The sequence below is a fragment of the Pezoporus flaviventris genome, unplaced genomic scaffold (assembly GCF_033815535.1).
Source record: "Pezoporus flaviventris isolate CSIRO_AGI_PZ_B2104156 unplaced genomic scaffold, CSIRO_AGI_Pfla_v1 ptg000080l, whole genome shotgun sequence".
In the NCBI taxonomy this organism is placed as follows: Eukaryota; Metazoa; Chordata; class Aves; order Psittaciformes; family Psittacidae; genus Pezoporus; species Pezoporus flaviventris.
In genome coordinates, this window is record NW_026892628.1 from 641,991 (window position 1) to 659,317 (window position 17,327).

Genomic DNA, 17,327 nt, shown 5'->3' on the forward strand with positions numbered 1-17,327 from the left:
GCGGTTTACCTCAGGCTGCACTGCCCCGACCGGGGACCGGGAGGTGCCTGCCCCCTCCGCAGCGCTGACGGGAATCCACCAGGGTTGAGCCCAGTGAGGGGGGGGGGGGGGTGGTGTTCCGGGGTAACGGGGAGGCAGAGGCAGGACCTTCCCCATCGGCCGTGCCCCGGCCAGGGGCGGCATTGTGCTGTTTTGCTACAGGATAAAAATGGCCTCTCGACGGATCACACGGGAGACGTTTGATGCTGTAGTGCAGGACAAAGTTAAAAGGTATCGCATGGACCGGGGTGATGCCATAGAAGATACAATCCATCGTTTTAAAGGTAATGAAATGCGGGCGTGACGGGCCCTGGATCACACTGGGTTACATTTCTTGCCTTCCATTTATGTGTATTTGCCTAAAATGTGGACTTGTGCTGGTGGTTTTCCACATCCATTTTCATTTAAGAGGCTAATAGCTTGCTATGACTGACACTATTTCGATGTGGAATGCAAATTCCAGGCAGTAAAACCGAATTTCAAACAAAGGAATTCTGTTCAGGCTCTGTCAGAGAGTCGGTCCAATTTCAGGAGGTCTCCAGAGACATCTGCAGGGTGGAATTCTGTTGATGTCTGACAAGTTAAATAAATGTAGGAGTTTATTGGAAGCCTTTGGATCATTTATTTAATGTTAGTTTTGGAGCAGAAGCTAAAAGCAGGACATTAATCTCCTGAACACACACAAAACATCATCTGCAGATTCTTTCATTTTCTAAACTCGAAACCTAAAATGTCTAAAAAAAATTAACCTTTTACAATTATAGGAAATTAAGAGTTTTGATCTCTTAAAGTTGTATAAGCTCCAAAGCAATAATTTATTTTAAATATTTTGTCCAGGTATGATTTCTGAATTTAACTTCTGGGAATAGGGAAGCTTGGATACTTTACAGGAAATCCTGGTGTATCTGACTTTAATGGTGTGTTGGATAAATGTCTATGGATCTGTAGTAGATCTGATCTGGTGAAGGTCCAGAATCGAGTGTGGAAACAGAAAGTACAAGCTTTGATCGTCTTACATCTGTAAAATCAGAGTGGAAGCCTTTTGAGCACAACATGAGCATCTTCCAAGGCTGAGGAAGTTATAAGTGGAAAATGGGGTATAAACCATGTAACTAAACTACATAACCAAACTGTAACACAGAGCTGGTGTTTGAGTGGACATAGAAGTTTTAATAACTGTTTTGACTGTGTGTTTAGGTTTTGTTTAATTTGTGGCTTTTTGCTTATTTCAGTTATTCCATGTACATAAAGAAGCAAATGGTAATATCCTGGTGTTAGATATATTACTGTTCTTCAGGAGCTTTGATCCGTTGACTCTTCTAAGTGTCTAAATGTGTTTATCAGGGTTTTTCTGGCACTACCTGCAAGGCATTGGTGTCTCTGTGCTTTTGTTGTTACAGCTCGTTCAAGGCCAGTCCCAAGACCAAGGTATGACAACAGCTTTCATGATGATGGAAGATATGCTCATGATAATGCTCAGCACCATCCACACGATGATTGGAGTGAAGACCCCAGGGATGACTACCCAGGACCTTCCTATAGGACTGCCAATCCTCTTGTAAGGAAAGACAACTACTACCATGAACAGTTTGGCCGCCCAGCATGCCGTGACCGGGAATTTGGCCACCCGGTATCCCGTGACCGGGAATTTGGCCACCCAGCTTCACACAGTCGGGAATACCGGCGTCCAGCTGCACGCAAACGGGAGTTTGGGCACCAAGCATCTCGTGACCAGGAGTACAGGCGCCCGGCTTCCCATGACCAGGAATATGGGCACCCAGCTTCCCATGACCGGGAGTATGTGGGCCTGGCTTCTCATGACCAGGACTACTGCCCTCCTGACTCTTGGGAATCCACTGGACCACATGAAACTGATTTTAGTTCTTCGGATATTTTAGGTGATTTTAGATCACCAGGACTCATGGAAGATGAATATGGCAGTATGGAAAATCAGGACTATGATGTAGACTTTGGAATTCAATCTGATGGCGAGTTCCGACCCCCGATTCGCAGGGGCAACAGTGGCAGGGGAAGAGGTCTGCGAGGAAAGCGTATTGCAAGGGGTGGCGTTAAAACTAAAGTATTCAAAGGAGAGATCAAAGCTCCCCACAAGAAGTGGAACACTAAAAAGCTGCAGCCAGGCCTCGACCAGACACTAGCTGAGCAGCCTGAGCCAGAAGATGCTGAGCAACCCAGCCAGAGGCTAGTGCCCATCCAGCATCCCAGTCAAAAGTTGCTTCCACAACCTATAACAACCCAGAGACCTATTCTCAGGCTCCCAAAGCCTGCACACGTTTTCAGAAATCTCAATTTTGACCTTGTGGACAAATCAGACATTTTTTCAACATTTGGAATAGAAATTATCAAGTGGGCTGGGTTTCATGCGATAAAAACTGATGCAGAGTTTTCCCGGCTCTTCGGAGCTCTCTTTGAGCTGGAGACAGAAACCTGTGCAAAAATGCTTGCCTCCTTTAAGTGCTCCTTGAAGCCAGAACACAGAGATTATTGTTTCTTTACTATCAAGAGTTTACAACATGCTGCTCTCAAAACTCCCAAAGTGGACAATGAGTTTTTAAACATGCTGTTGGACAAAGGTGCTGTGAAAACAAAGAATTGCTTCTTTGAGATAATCAAGCCTTTTGATAAATACATAATGAGGCTCCAGGACCGCCTCCTGAAAGGTGTCACTCCGCTGCTGATGGCCTGTAATGCCTATGAGCTGAGCATCAAGACGAGTGGGTTTGGGAATCCCAGAGAAATGGCAAGTGCTTTTGAGACCACTGTTTCTCTCTGTCGTAAGTCTTTAGCACTTCTGGGGCAGACCTTCGCCTTAGCATCTGTTTTCAGGCAAGAGAAAATACTTGAGGCTGTAGGGCTCCAGGAAATGGCTCCAGCACCAACTTTGTTCCCAAACTTTGATGATTCAACATTGTTTGGAAGGGAGTACATTGAAAACTTGAAGGCTTGGTTGGAAAAGAGTGGATATCCCATTCAGATGAAAAAAACTGAGCAGGAGTCCACAGAACCGCTTATAAACCCCTCTCCTGATCCAAAAGGTAATGCGGTAAACTGTTGTAAGATACTTGGAAGGATATAATGTCTTTATTTGTCACTAGCATTTTATTGTCATTTTAATGATTTCATTAGGTCAGGATTTCCCAGTTCTGGGAATTCCATGTGAGTCTTTGGCACGTGCTTATATTGAAATGTAGGATTTCCACCTCGTGCCCTGGACCTCTTCCACTGCCCCCCAGTGCCAGCCCTGGAGGGAGGCCATGCCTGCAGCTGCAACTGCCTGCATTAGAGGGAGTATTTGCACCTAAGCAAAGCTGCAGGTGTTACCATCAGTGCTTTTGGCAGATGCAGATGTCTTGGAAGTTGTTTTTATACTACCATCTATAGGAATAGATCTCCTCTACTCTATTAGACCAACTAGTTCATCTTCTAAAGCATTCTTACTCACTACTACACTCATCTGTTTTTTCCTAATTGAACGTCATCTGCTTTCTCAGGGAGATCTTGCAGCACTGACAGTGAATGATTTGGAGCTCCTCCCTTCCCAATTGTGTTCACATATACTTATTTTGCACAAATTCCCTTTGGTACAATCGGTAATTGCCTTTCAAAAGATGGCTTCACTTGCCCAGGATGGCCAAGGGGTGAGTTTCTTAAACCACAGCCACTGCTCAGAATAAACTGTTCTAGAGTCTGAGTTGAGAAAAGAGAAAGTTTGAGGTTTCCTTCACTTATATTAAGTGCAGCCTTTCTATTTATTAATGTTGAAAAATTGCAAATGTCCGTGTATCAAAGAATAAAAAAGATGCCACATTGATGCTCTGTGGATGAGCAGAATAAAGTGACTACTTTTCCCTTTCCCCACAGTCCCACAGCGAGCCGATCGGAAGGTTGTACAGACAATTGAAGAGCTGGTGACCAGCATCGTGTCAGGAACCTTGTCTGCCAAAGAGAGGACTGCTCAGAAGAGCTGCCCTGAGTATTGGTAGGTGTGTTTGAACAGTGTGTTGTAATGCTGCTTGCTGGCAAAGATCTATGGAATAGATTTAATTAAATCTAATATTCATTGGATGGGTGTAAGATCAAAGCCTATTGTATATTTAATCAGACTCTCTGAGCCCATTGCATCTCCTGATACCCCTGGAAAATGTCCTGTTGCTTCTGTTTTGTCTTGTAGCTCATGACGCTTTTGATCTGTCAGTAATGGCTGCACCTCAATCCAAATGCAGGGCGTTAGAAGCAATTTGCATGCACAAAATGAGAATAGGAAGCAAATGTAGCTGGTATAAACACACAGTGAGGTGACAGACTTACTGATCTTATGTTCTAAATAATACTGGAAAAGGAAAGCTGAGACACTTCCAAGTGTGATGATCTTTTAATCTGACAGTATCTCTTAATGTGTGAATTACAGCATAGCTGCTTAATTACTAGCCAAATGATTTATGTCAAACCCCTCCATCATTTACTTCCTTGGCATGCTTTACTCACTGCTATACAAGTGGAGTTGGGTGTTATTCTGAGGCTAATGTTAGTCTAGCAGCTTGCGTACACCCCTGGAAAAAAGGGTCAGTTGCTGCAGACGTTTTGCTCTGAGAATCTGAGCTCAGTTGTGCTTTCAGCTCAGGCTTTCATTTTGTTGATGTGATGTTATTTAGGTTCTTGTCTGATGAAGATAGTCTGGAATACAAGTATTACAGACTCAAGTTAGCAGAGATGCAAAGGCGGATGTCACCTGGCATGGAAGTGGGTGTGGAGGGCAGAACACTGGAAGGCTCTCCAGCAGAAGCCGTGCGGGCCATGCTCTATGCCAGGAAGGTGGCCAGTATTAAGAGAAGGCTGTTTAAAAGGAAAAGGCTTGGGATCAGCACACAGCGTGTGGCTCGAGGAAGGAGGGGGAAGAGAGCATCCACAGGGACGCAGACTGTGCTTTCAGCTGGGACGGTGCTGAAGCACCAGGACAAGCATCTTCAAGGTTCAGTCCAGACAAAGCCTTCTGCCTCAGAGCCCAGCCTGGGTGAGAAGAGCTCTTCCCTGGATGCCACCTCACCCTCACAGTGTGCCGCTGGTTCGGAGGTGTCTCTGCCAGAAGAAGAAAGGGCAGATTCTGAGGGTTTCTCAGCACCACCTGACCTCCTCCCACCATTGCCCTCTCAGTTTCCTGATGGTATGTGAAGCTGCAAGATTAGATTTTCAACTGTAAGTTATATGAGAAAAAAATTTGCATTGAATGTCACAGAAATACCAAAATCACTTATTTTGCTAAAGTAGTTCTCAACTGTACTGAGCTTCCAGTAGTGCAGGTTTTGGATGAAACTGTACATAATCAGCTTTCTGTTTCTTGCAGTGGATGCTAAAACAATGGAAACTGCTGAGAAACTTGCCAAGTTTGTTGCTCAGGTAGGACCAGAGATTGAGCAGTTCAGCATCGACAACAGCACGGACAACCCAGACCTTTGGTGAGTGAGGCACACGTTCAGCTGTAGGAATGGACTCCTAAGGAAAATCAGAATGCATTGAGGCAGTTACTAAGGAGATATTTCCTTTTCTGGTGTGCTGAATGTATGCTTTTATTCAATATGTTTGGGAACAGGGGAATTCTGAGCAGTACTCCCTGTTGTTCTACTCAGCACCTCCAGTAATGGTAAATACCTGAAACCTTGCTCCTCCCAAATATGTACATGCACTGATAGATGTATTTTATTTTTGATATCCTAAGTAATCAGCTTGCATCTTGAAACAGTTTCTGCCAAAGTAGTTTCAGTCTTGTTCATTTCTGAAGCAAGGCTCTGATGACAGTAGCCCAAGTGCTCTGCTGTAAATCAGCATAGGTTTTCTCTTGTAGTCATACTGTACTAGTAAAAAGGAAGCCCTGTTGTCTCTTCTGTCTCTCAGAATCAGTACCCCTATTGCCACATAGGCCCCATGACTGACATTCAGAAGACCCAAATTCTCTTGTGGGGTCTGCTGTTCGCCTTCTCGGTCATCCCAAGCTGGCATCTTGTCATAGTGTCTCCAACTATATAATGCAGCTAATTGTACTGAATTCTTTACAGCACAGGTTGAGATCTGCTGCTGCAAACTCAGTCTGTGAGAACTGAGGAGAACCATTGCTGTTGTTGGGGAATCGTACAGTTCTACAAAATATGACTAGGAGCTTTATTTCTGTTGTCTCACTTCATGGTAGGTAAAGACAATTGCTTTCTGATATTATTTCACTTTAATTTTTGCTCAGGTTTCTACAGGATCGAAACAGTTCTGCCTTCAAATTTTACCGAATGAAAGTCTATGAGTTGTGCCCATCCATTAACTTCAGTGCTGTGTCAGAAGCAGCTGATGGTGGGGAGAGTGCTAAACCTGAAGAGACAAATCTGGATATTTTGGAAGAGGAAGAGGATGAAGAAGAAGAGGAGGAAGAAGATAATGAGGAGGAAGCTGAGTTTGAGGATGATATCTCCCAGTCTTTGGAAGGAATGGATATGGAGCAAGCAGAGGAGGGAGAAGAGGATGACGTGTCAGCAGGTAGAAGTGTGGAAAACCTAGCTGAAGAGATGATTTCCAAACCAGGAGAGGAAATGTCCACAGGTGAAGTGCAGCTAGCCACATCATCTGATGGTGCTGTACCCAATCTGTCGACACAGGCGTCCACTCCTGCTCCTGGAACCCCATTTCCTCGCAAACGAATCAGCAGCAAGTCTCTGAAAGTGGGTATGATTCCGGCATCCAAAAGGATTTGCCTCATAGAAGAACCAAAAGGTGGGTGTTACTTAAAGGATATCTTGTAGGTATCAGTAAAGAATTCCTAGTTTTTATGTACTTTGTTGCTGGCTGCTGCTGGCTAAAAGAATTAATGCAGCTGACAAAGGAGAATGTAAATAAACTGTGTAAGTTTTTGTATTGTAGTGCAATAGCGAAGTTCACATCATCATTCCTCAAATATTCCCTAAGTAGATGTGAATGTTATCCACTCTGCTGCTTAAAAACCTCCCAGTAGTAGTTTTATGGGGTTTGTTTGGTCAGTGTACATAAGCTTTAACAGACTTAAGGAGAGTACTGAACAGACTTTGAGTGTTTGACTAAACGTGTTCCAACTGTGGATTGGCCTGTCAAATGATGTCCATATGGCCACAGCAAGGGTGGGTCATGATAGTCCAAGACTTGAAAGATAAGTAGCTTAAAACTGATTCTGTGTGCTCTGCAGCTGCTTTAACAAATGGCTTTTCTTTGCATAATGGTTTTTATTGGTGAAGGTTATCATTTGCGAGATGAAAATTGTATACAATGACCTCATTTAAGTCCAGGCTGAATTTTCTATGAGTATTACAGAAGCTGAGGGAAATGAAAGATCTGAAGTCCTTTACAGTGTATCATCCATCAGTGTATTGCTGGCAGAATATGTCCAAAACTAAATACATGCGTGTACTAATTACTTTATTTGCGGTGGAGGTGGCGGAAAAAGTTCTTACCATTTCTCTTTGTCTCAGTTTTATTTCTGGCCTTTCTTGTTGGTTCTAATTTTAGGCCAAGGCACTGAGTTGAGTCCTGCTTGAGATGTACTTGGAGAGTTCTGCATGAAAGTAGTTTTTCTTTACAGCTGAATTTTGTCTTTGATTTGACTTGCAGTGCACGAACCTGTCAGAATTGCTTATGATAGGCCCCGTGGTTGCCCAGTTACAAAGAAGAAGAAGGTAAAGAACTCTTCTCATTTGTTATTGCACTCTGAGAGCCCACTGGCTTTACAAGAGACCCCCTATGAAAATGTGTCATTGCCATAAAATCAACTTAAAACTTGAAGAGCCTGACCCTGGAAGCCAGGACTAAACCTCAGGGCAGCCATGGCTCCTGTTGTCTTGTAACTACCTGTGTCAAAAGGCAACATTTAATGATTACAGCACTGTTGAAAAGATGTGTATTATCCTTGTCTTCTATTAAAATACAAAAGCTGAAAAGGAAGAAAGGAATCAGTGCATTGCTGTCTGGAAAACAGGCTGTAACTTCCCACAGCTGGGGAGATGTTCTGTATTTGTAATGGAGGTTCAATCATTAGATCATTCAATAGTTGATATTAAATAACAGAACTACCTTTCAAAACACGATTCTTTGCTATTTTAATAATGTAATTAAACAGTTTGAGAACCTGAAAAATACATATATATATATATTTAACTGGCAAGTCAGGTGTCTTCTCTTTGGTAGACTTCCTCAGTGTGGCCAGTGAAATGCTGCTTAGAAGATATTCCTGTATATCCAGAAATTCGGACATACTTAGTTTGGGGAGCAGGTGGGGATTTGAGGGATTTTTAATCCATGGTCTCCCTGTATAACAAAAAGAACCTACCCTTTGTTTTTTCTGGGGTTATTCTTCTCTCCACAGAAACCAAAAGATTTGGAATTTTCACACAAGAAGCTAACAAACAGGAATGTGGGTTTCCAGATGCTTCAGAAGATGGGCTGGCAGGAAGGACATGGCCTTGGTTCACGAGGAAAAGGAATCAGAGAGCCTGTAAAAGTGTATGTAATGGGGACACAGTGCAGAGATCTGCCACCTCTGGAAAAGGCTGGGATTCTCCTGGTTACCAGGTCTCTCTAAGCACCTAGGTGGGCCAGTTGTGGTGTGTTTCCTTCCTCATGTTGGCCTCTGGCCTCAGCAGAGCTGAACGTGGAGACTTCACGTGTCTCTGGCCAGGGAGGCAAAGCCTGGTCTGAATGGAGGGTGGCTGTTTCATGCCATCCGATTTGACATCCCTGAAGGCTGCAGCATGAATGCTGCAGTGTGTGGACACTCCCTAAAGATACAGAGGTGCCCTGTTCTTCAGGAGGTGGGTTTTGTTGTTTGCTGGATTTAGGGTTGGGGTTTTTTATACATAGTATTATCCTAGGGATCTCCTTGCTGCCACACCAGCTACGAAACATATAAATAGGCTTTAGGAATGTCATACACTGTACTCCTAGGTGTAGGCAACACATTTATTTTCACTCTAATTACGTGATTCATTCCAGTGCACACTGAGAGAGGTAAGTGCATCTGCCAGAAGGTAAGTGTGCTTTTTCCTTTAAAACATTCTTTTGGTTTTGAATCTTCATTTTGTCTTTTAAAGTTGCTGTATCCAGTGTCCACTGCTGCCAGCATGGGGAACGAGTAATACCTTCTTCAGCTCCCTGACTGAATAAGGAGATGGAAACTATTTGTTTCTCTCTGAACCCATACAACAAGCTTTCTTATCCACACATGCAGTCTGTGGTTTAACAGTTTTCCTTCTCCAGGGGTTTCTGTGTTCTCTTTGTGCCTTGGACCCTCCTGGTCATTTTAGCTGGTGGGATACTTCTGGTGGTTTCTTTCTTTTTTCCTTAGAGCTCCCTGTGGTCCAGTGGCCATCACTAGATTTGCTGTATTTCCTTTTCCAGCAGCAGATGGACAATGTGACAGTACTTGACTTCCCCTGCAGCTCTCACGGTCACCACTTTGGCTCTTAACCTCAAAACTCCTTGGGACCAAATCTGAGTAACTTTTGTTTCTGTAGCTCCCGCACAAGTTTGGCTGCACAGTTAGTCATGAGTGATTCAGATGTGTCTGGTCTCCCAGCTCCCCACATTCTCAATGTTTCTACCCATCTTTAACTGCAGTTTTAATACATGAAAATACTGTTTTTCCAGCTTGAGTCCATGGCTGTGTCACTCTTGTAAAGCCACCTGCAAAGAGCAGTGCAGAACTGCTTCCTGTACCTCTATGTTGACTTTTTCTGTAACATAGCGAGAACTCCATGGTTTTGATTATCTCCCTGGTGTGCACCTCTTTCTACTGTCCCATCCAGTTTGTCTTTGGACAATACACTGAGACGATCTCGGTGAGGATGAGACCAGTGCAGTTTAAATCTTTGCTTTCTCCTGTTAGTTGCTTTGATACAGTGCAGTTGGTTAGTTTGTCTTTCATTTAGTTAACCTGCAGCCTCTCTCCTCCTTTTTGAAAATCACCAGCTCTTCTACTGATGAATTGCTTGAAACGGCACATGCTGCCTGATCTCATCCTCTAAGCAGGAGGGGATGGATTAATAATTGGAGAGACTCCAGTTGCAGTATAGATCATGCCCTGATCACTGTATAACACTGGTATCTAAACCCAATGTATTCAGGCACATTATTTGTTACACAAAGAAACTTGAGGCCCTGTTTTGTTAGGAAAGCTTAAAGCTTGTCTTTGGCTGTGGCAGCAAGTTGTATTTGCAGGTTTGAGAAGATTTTGGTGTATGTTACTGTAGGAGATCCATGAAATGTATGGTGACTCCTCATGGAAATGATACCTCTAGAGATTTAAAATGGAATTTCAGGTTAGTCTTGAGAGCTCTTCCCTGTCTTGAGCTGTGGGTCTGACCAGGTTTAAGAGAAGTTTAAAAAACCCCAAACAACCAGCCCCCACTCAAAGGGAGAGCATTGCTATGGGACAGATCCTGCTCTGAGTGATTATCTCATGTCTTTAATGAGGTCTTTTTATTCCGGAAGTAATCTAAAAGGGAGCTGTGGTGTAAATAGAAACCAAGCCAACCAAAATTGTCTGTTCTTTCTGGTTAGAAGCATGAAGCAGCCATTGTGTAATAGGAGAGTCTGCTTCAAACAGGTTGTAGTGCAAAAGAGCAAAAATAGCCATGTTTTGGGAGGTCTTTTAGGTGATTTCACTTTTAACCACAATAGAAAACATAACTGAACTTGATATAGCTGCCAAGTCACACTGTCCCATTTGGGACAAGAAAAACAGCACCCAGCTTTCTGCTGTGGGCTGTAAAGTTGAATTTGCTTTTTAGAATCCAAATATTCTCTCAGAATTGCACAACCTACTTGGCTGACATGGATCCATTATGACAGAAATTGGATAAGAATAAGTTTTCTTTACTTCTAGTCCTCAAATTTTACCCTGAGAGCACAGCAGACCTGATTTGAGCACATGGGGCAATCTAAAAAGGTTTTCGTACTTTAATATTATCTAAAGATTTTGCTACACTAGCACAGAGGATCATTCCTGTGGCAGAGGTTTCATTCGTCTTGGCTTTGTAATGACTCTGTTCTATGCACACAGCCTGGAGAAAGAGATGGGGTTTCATTATTTGTACCTCTGTATTCTTGTGGGTCGCCTACTTCCAGGGTAGAAAGTAGGTTTGATGCTGCTGAGGCCTGTCTGCTCCTGTTGGCATGTTTGGGTGAAGAGAGGAGTTAATGACTCATTTCCTTTGTGGAAGGGCAGGGCTTGTCTGTGGTGCGTGTCTTGCTTTGGGGGCTACACATTTTAAGCAGCATTATGATCCTTTGGTAAAATTGTCATCTTTTATGCAGTTACGTGGTGTTTCCTCCAAGTCTCTGACTTCTGTCATTTTTGAAATGTAAGAAACAAGGCCGTTTTTGACATCTCAACAGAGGATCTTGTATACCATGAATAAAGTGGTTAAAGTTCATGCAAGAATTTGATCTGTTGGATGACTATATCTTCACTGCTCCCTTAATAGCCTAGGAGCATTTTCTTCTGGTGGGTATTTGCATGTGCAGTGGGAGGTGGGATTGTTTCATGGTTGATCTCATGTGCCAGGTACGAAGCCTCCACTCCCCCTCTCCCCCCAGTGAAGCAGAATTGCTTTCCACTTGAATTGTGTCTGTGTTGGAAGCTGTTGTTTAGATCTCTTCTGCACATTGTCAAATGTAACAGAAACAGAGTGTTCTAACTATTCATTTTACTCCCTAGGGGTGCTACCTCTGCAGGGGAGGGCTTGGGTGTTGCAGGGGAAGAAAATAAAGAAGATGCATTTGATGTTTTCCGTCAAAGAATGATACAAATGTACAGGCAGAAAAGAGCCAGTAAATAGGTATGTGCAATGGACACGTCTGCTTTCTGAATTCCTGCAAACATTAACGTACCAGGGCTTTTTAAGTCTTCTTTTACCAAGAAAATATTACTATTTCCATGAGTATATCTGGCTTCTTACCATTTCATGAGAATCCAGAGCCACGTTGAACTGCTTTGAACTGCTGAATTACCCCCAATCTTACTTTCTAGGTTTGACATAAAGACTCGCTCGCTAGAAAGTGCACGGATATGCAAAGGCTGCTTGTGAAAGCTCCTCGGCAGAGCATGCCAGTATGAAGAACACTTTGTTCTATAGTAGTGGACTTGAATACTAATGTATTAAAACATTTTCCAAGATTCAAGTTAGTCTTGTGTTTAACTGTGCAAGCTAACAACTTGGATGTCATCTTCTGAGGAAGAAACAACTGATTTTGTTCTCGGAAGTGCCTGCTCACCTCTTTCTTTGGCCAAGTATTCCTGTTTTGTGATGAGATGGCTTACCAAAAAAACCCAGAATAAGCAGCATGAAAAATATGACTTAGCCTGCTTTGGCTCTGATCCTTTCTGAAACCAAGAGTCTTCTCAAGTTCAAATCTTTCAAGGCAGGTCAGATTTTATTACACTACATTTTGTTGATGCTCTGATCTTCTCTTCTACTTCTGGAGTCTGTATAAGGCAGTTCCCTTTCCTCCACATGCCATTTTTAAGAAGAGTCTCTAACTGTGTGCTTATTTCACATAGGAATCTAGACTTTAAAAGTAGGATGAATAACAGAGTTCATCTGAGTCTGAGAACACTAAACTGTTCCTTGAAAGCCTCTGCTGCTGAGGTCTCTCACTGTAAGCAACAAGTAATATATATTTGAAGTGTATTTTTTGGGTTTACACGAATTTGCAGCTCTTCTCTAGCAAATTCTTGACTAAATTCTTTCCTTCTCAGAGCATTTTAAGCCATGAGCAGGTGCAGTTCATGTGGCTGCAGAAGGTCATGTGGCTGCAGAAGGTCCTGAAGAAAACACTTGGAAGTCAGCTATTCAGAAGTCATCTGGAAGTGGATGATCAGTTTTATAAGACCATCAATTTAGAGAGCCATTTTTTTCTTTTAAACATTTGTTCTGCAGAAGTTCTGTTATTGAAAAATCCCATGACATAAGCCAAAAAAAGCTTGTACTTTTAAGGGACTATTCCACAACTTCCTGAAAGTGAAGACTGGATTAACCTACTGTGCTTCAGCAGAAAACATTACCTGACTGCTTGGTGAAGCAGCTCTGAAGATGAGAAAGATTTCAGTGTTACCACAAAAAAAGATTCGAGGTCTGATCATTCATCTTTATCTGACTTGCACATCAATAAGGGATCTGTGACTGGACTACTGAGAGAATTTAATGGTGCACTTGTAGTGTATTCATTCCCCATCATTAGGCAAAACTCTTCACTTGAATGTTATAGTACCAAAACCTACTTTGCTGAAGTTTTCTTGAAGAGAGTTGATCTTGAGCTGATGCATGTCTTGCTTACTAGCAGTGGGTGTTTGTCTTGCTGATGTTCCCATCCCACACCATGCTTCTTGCAGAGCACAGAGCTTGTGGTCCACCACTAATAGCACCCCCTGGTCCCGTGGCAGCACCTCGCATTCCTCACTGACATATATGCAAGAAACTGTGTTCTTCAGTTACCAGCTTGCCTGTGCCTGCTGTTTAAGGAACAAAATCATACTCTTTCCCCATTAAAACCCCTGTTGGTTGAAAGGGAATGTCTTCATTTTCATTCAATAGCAACAAGCTTTTCCTTATAACAACCAGTTTTAGTTTATGAATGCAAGTTTGGGTTTTTTTTTTCTTTGTGGGTCTTTGAAACCATAAGAAACAATTGTGTTGCAGTGTAATTTTCTGATCGCTCTGGTTTTGTTGCCTTGAAGCACATCATCACTGAATAAAACCACACTGGCTGATACAGAACAATACATTGGTGGTTCTGTTTTTCCACGAATATCACACGTGTCTTCACCCTTTATATTACAAGAAGTTGAAGCATGAAGGACATAAGAAATGAGTTTATCTAATTGTCAGATTTGGTTAAGGACTTTTGATAGCCCACCCATTTCTCATAGGCTTTACTTGGAGATGTTTAAAATCCTCAATCATTTTGGAGCACAGGCTACTAAAAGGTCTCAGTTACAGTCCTTGGCAGTGTATGCTTACCTGTTGAGTTCCTATTTGGGTGTTCTTTGCTGCCCCTCTTTCTTTCCTGTGCCTAATACATGGTAAAACTTGAGCCTTTCAAAAAGGGAGATCTGTCAGTCGCAGTCTGGTTTAGAATGGCACTTGAACCAGTGGCGTTGGCCTGTGATTTATTTCTCAGACCCACTCAAAAGGCTTCAGCTTTTCTTTCTGTGCCAGTGATGAGGCTGCCAGTGTTGCCATTCCCAATTTTATTTCCCTGCCAACTTCCAGTTCAGCTCTTCTCTCGCATTTCCATTTTGGAAGGATTCTTGGTGCTCGTTCTGCTGTTTGCAGCAAGGCACGAGGTGGAGGTTCGCAGCAGGTTTCAACCTCTCGGGGCCAGGTCAGCATTCTGCACTGCTCTGGTGTTAACCCACGTTTGGTGGGCAGAGGTTGGGGTGCGTTTGTGAAACACCTCACCCAAGCTGGGAAATGGTACTGTCCTTTCTGAGGGCAGTTCAGTTTACTATAATGCTGTCTTGAAAATGAACGTGAACACTGGGAAAATCTGAATCTGCTGCCCTGGATGACTGTTGTATGGGCTGTCTTTCTTGTGCCAAACTTGAATTTTGGACAAGATACCAGCAGAGAGTACTGGTGCTGAGATTCCAGTGTTGCTCTCAAGTGGGTTACCCTTTGCCACTTTTATCTTGTTTTCCCAAGACCTTACGCTCCTTTTGCCAAAGGAATTCCCTTTTATTTTGACCTGCTTTTGCAGGCTGATTAGCAAATTTGAAATACTTGTACATGTGAAACATTTGTTATGCAGATGCGTTGCCTTGTTTCAAGTTTACTAGCTTCTTTTCTGTTATTTTAGTTCCAGGCTCTCTTCCATGAAGACTGCAAGCTTCAGTGAACATTTTAACTAACTTCAGTGGTGTGTCTACTGTCTTTTGGTTGTTTTTTTTGCCATTAATCTTGTAGAGCAATTTGCTAGTTTCTGTTCCGTGCAAGTTGGCAGTAGTGCTAAGCTAGTAGCAATGAGATATTTATGTTACTGGATAACTGACATTTCTTCCTAGTGTAAGTAAACATGTTAGCATTGTTAATCTTTTAATATCTGCAATAAATGTAGAACTAAACGATTTCTGGTTTAAATGTTTTGCTTGTGAATTTGGCCATTTGTAAGAGATATGCATCACTTTGGCACTAACAAGTGGAATGAGATTATGCAGTGTTATGTTAGTGTAAAGCAGGATTTTATAGTGCATGAGGGAAGGAAAGTCCCTCTGTTTCTGTGCTGCTAAATGTCTCTGTGGAGAATACCTACTAAATCATTTCTCAGTTGGTTTTTCATGTGGCTTCTAGGGCATTAAATCTATCCTCGACAGTGTTACTCCCCACATGAGCACCCAAATGGTCATGCCCCAGTCAGAATGTGAGAGTTTTACCCTTTATTCCCATGTCCCAGGAAGCAGTTGTCTCTGATTTTCTTGGTGGACTGACTTTCAAAGAGCAGAGCTTTCTCTTTACATATGTGTGGTTTACTGTTGCCTTTAAATTCAAATTCCTTTTTTAGACAGGATATGAGGGGGAAAATTGCACCGAGCTGAAATGTAACACTTGTGCAGCCAGCTGCCTTCTGTCCAGAGGTAAAGCGAGAGTGGGCGCTTGGGAAAGACACCAGCCAGGTCTCCCGTCCCTTGCTTTTATACTGACAGCTAGGAATGGCTTTACAGAGACAAGTTCCACCCCTGGCTACTCCTTTTCCCTCTTTTTCCTTCAAAAAGTGGTTATACGTGAGGACCTGGTTCTAGAGGAAAGGACGTTTGCTCTCGCTGGAGAGAAATGAGATTCCCATTCTTGGGAGGTGCCCTAACAGTAGAACTACAGTCAGTAATATGCTGTTTGGAGTAATTGTGTTGGATTAATTGAGATGTTTTCTCTTTTTTTTTTTTTTTTGCCTTCTAAGCTTTTTTTTTTTTTTTTTTTTGCTGTAATACCAGGGACATTTTCCTATTTATTTTGGGGATTATTTTGAAGAAGACAACTCCAGCATCCTTAGTGTGAACACTTAATCTGTGCTGAGATGACTGTTCTCTAATCAATGTACAGTATATTTTCTATTGATATCCCATTCTGCTTTAAAGTTAATCCTGATGTATCGTGCCCAAAGCAAGTCTGGACTTAAAAATTCAAATGTTATTTGAGATGGTTTCTATCCTACAAGCAGGTATATTTTCTAATCAAAAGGGAAGCCCTGAAAGTCCTGTATCATCTTTAATCCTGCATATCTCATGACTGAGTGGCCAATCACAACCAGACTGTAGATTTGAGCAATAATAAATACCTTAAATGAGAATATGCTCAAAGAACAAGAGGGTACTTCTAAAAAGAAACAGTTTTCTGTGAACCTTGTCAAGTAGGAAACTTGCTGAATTGCAGCAAGGCTGGAATCTGTTTGCATTATCTGTGGGCAATAAAGTTACTGCTGTTTAAGAACGTGCTGGCATGCCGTGTGTTCTCTTCAGCTCTTCTGTGCCGGATTGCCGGTGGTCGAAGGTTGTGCTCATTTCCATGACAATTCTTTCCTAGCCAAGACTTTGAAGGGGGAGGTTGTGTTTTGTTATCCCACCACGAGGTAATAAAGCAACAGAAAGCAATAAACCCAGATGTGAGTTCTAAAACAGCTGCCTCTTTGGCAGAGGTTCATTAGGGACTCCTTGGTTTACGGATAACACGGATAACAAAAGCTTTATCTTGGAACAGTTGACAAGCCCTATTTTCAGAAACCGGAACTACTGTTGGATGGGAAATGGCAATTTAGAGAAACCGTCTAAAAGGAGAGCTCATGAGGAGGTCACCACACAAAAATGAAGAGAGAATCTCTAAGTTCTGGCTTTATTTGATGCCGTAGCCGTTCCTGCGGGTCATTTACCGGGGCCAGAGGGAGTTGTGGTTGCACATGCTGAGCACAGGACCACCCACACTGTTCTACTGTGTCATCCTGGTCATTAAACACCAGTCTTTAATAGGCTGTAGATCAGTTCCCATCCATAGACTTCTGTCATTCATGAACATAACTCCTTGAGATACCGGGTTCTGGAGGGGTGATTGGACATGGAGAAATCCAGTGTTTCTGGAAGCAGCAGCTTCCACAGGCTCTGCCTGCTGGAGGGGTCCAGTGTGCAGGCAGCCAACAGGTGAGACGGGCTTTGCCATGTGGCGAGGACAGTGTTCCCGCTCCGCTTCCCTGCAGATCCCGGCACAGCTCTGCCCATGGAG

At 42.8% G+C, this 17,327-nt stretch overlaps 1 protein-coding gene across 4 annotated transcripts; it reads left to right on the forward strand.

The window, feature by feature from the left end:
• Window positions 1-111: 111 nt before the first annotated feature.
• SUGP2 (SURP and G-patch domain containing 2) lies at window positions 112-16,544 on the forward strand. Of its 4 annotated transcripts, none has more exons than XM_061474661.1 (10): window positions 112-323; window positions 1,440-3,095; window positions 3,922-4,039; window positions 4,713-5,221; window positions 5,402-5,513; window positions 6,290-6,810; window positions 7,678-7,742; window positions 8,429-8,565; window positions 11,780-11,900; window positions 12,092-16,544. In XM_061474661.1, the coding sequence occupies exons 1-9, from the start codon at window positions 209-211 to the stop codon at window positions 11,898-11,900; spliced, it is 3,354 nt and encodes a 1,117-aa protein (XP_061330645.1). In that variant the 5' UTR covers window positions 112-208; the 3' UTR covers window positions 12,092-16,544. The 4 variants fall into 4 exon arrangements, with proteins under 4 accessions (XP_061330645.1, XP_061330643.1, XP_061330646.1 ...); XM_061474659.1 differs by having other exon boundaries at window positions 14,920-16,544; XM_061474662.1 differs by lacking the exon at window positions 11,780-11,900 and having other exon boundaries at window positions 14,920-16,544.
• The last annotated feature ends 783 nt before the right edge of the window (window positions 16,545-17,327 follow it).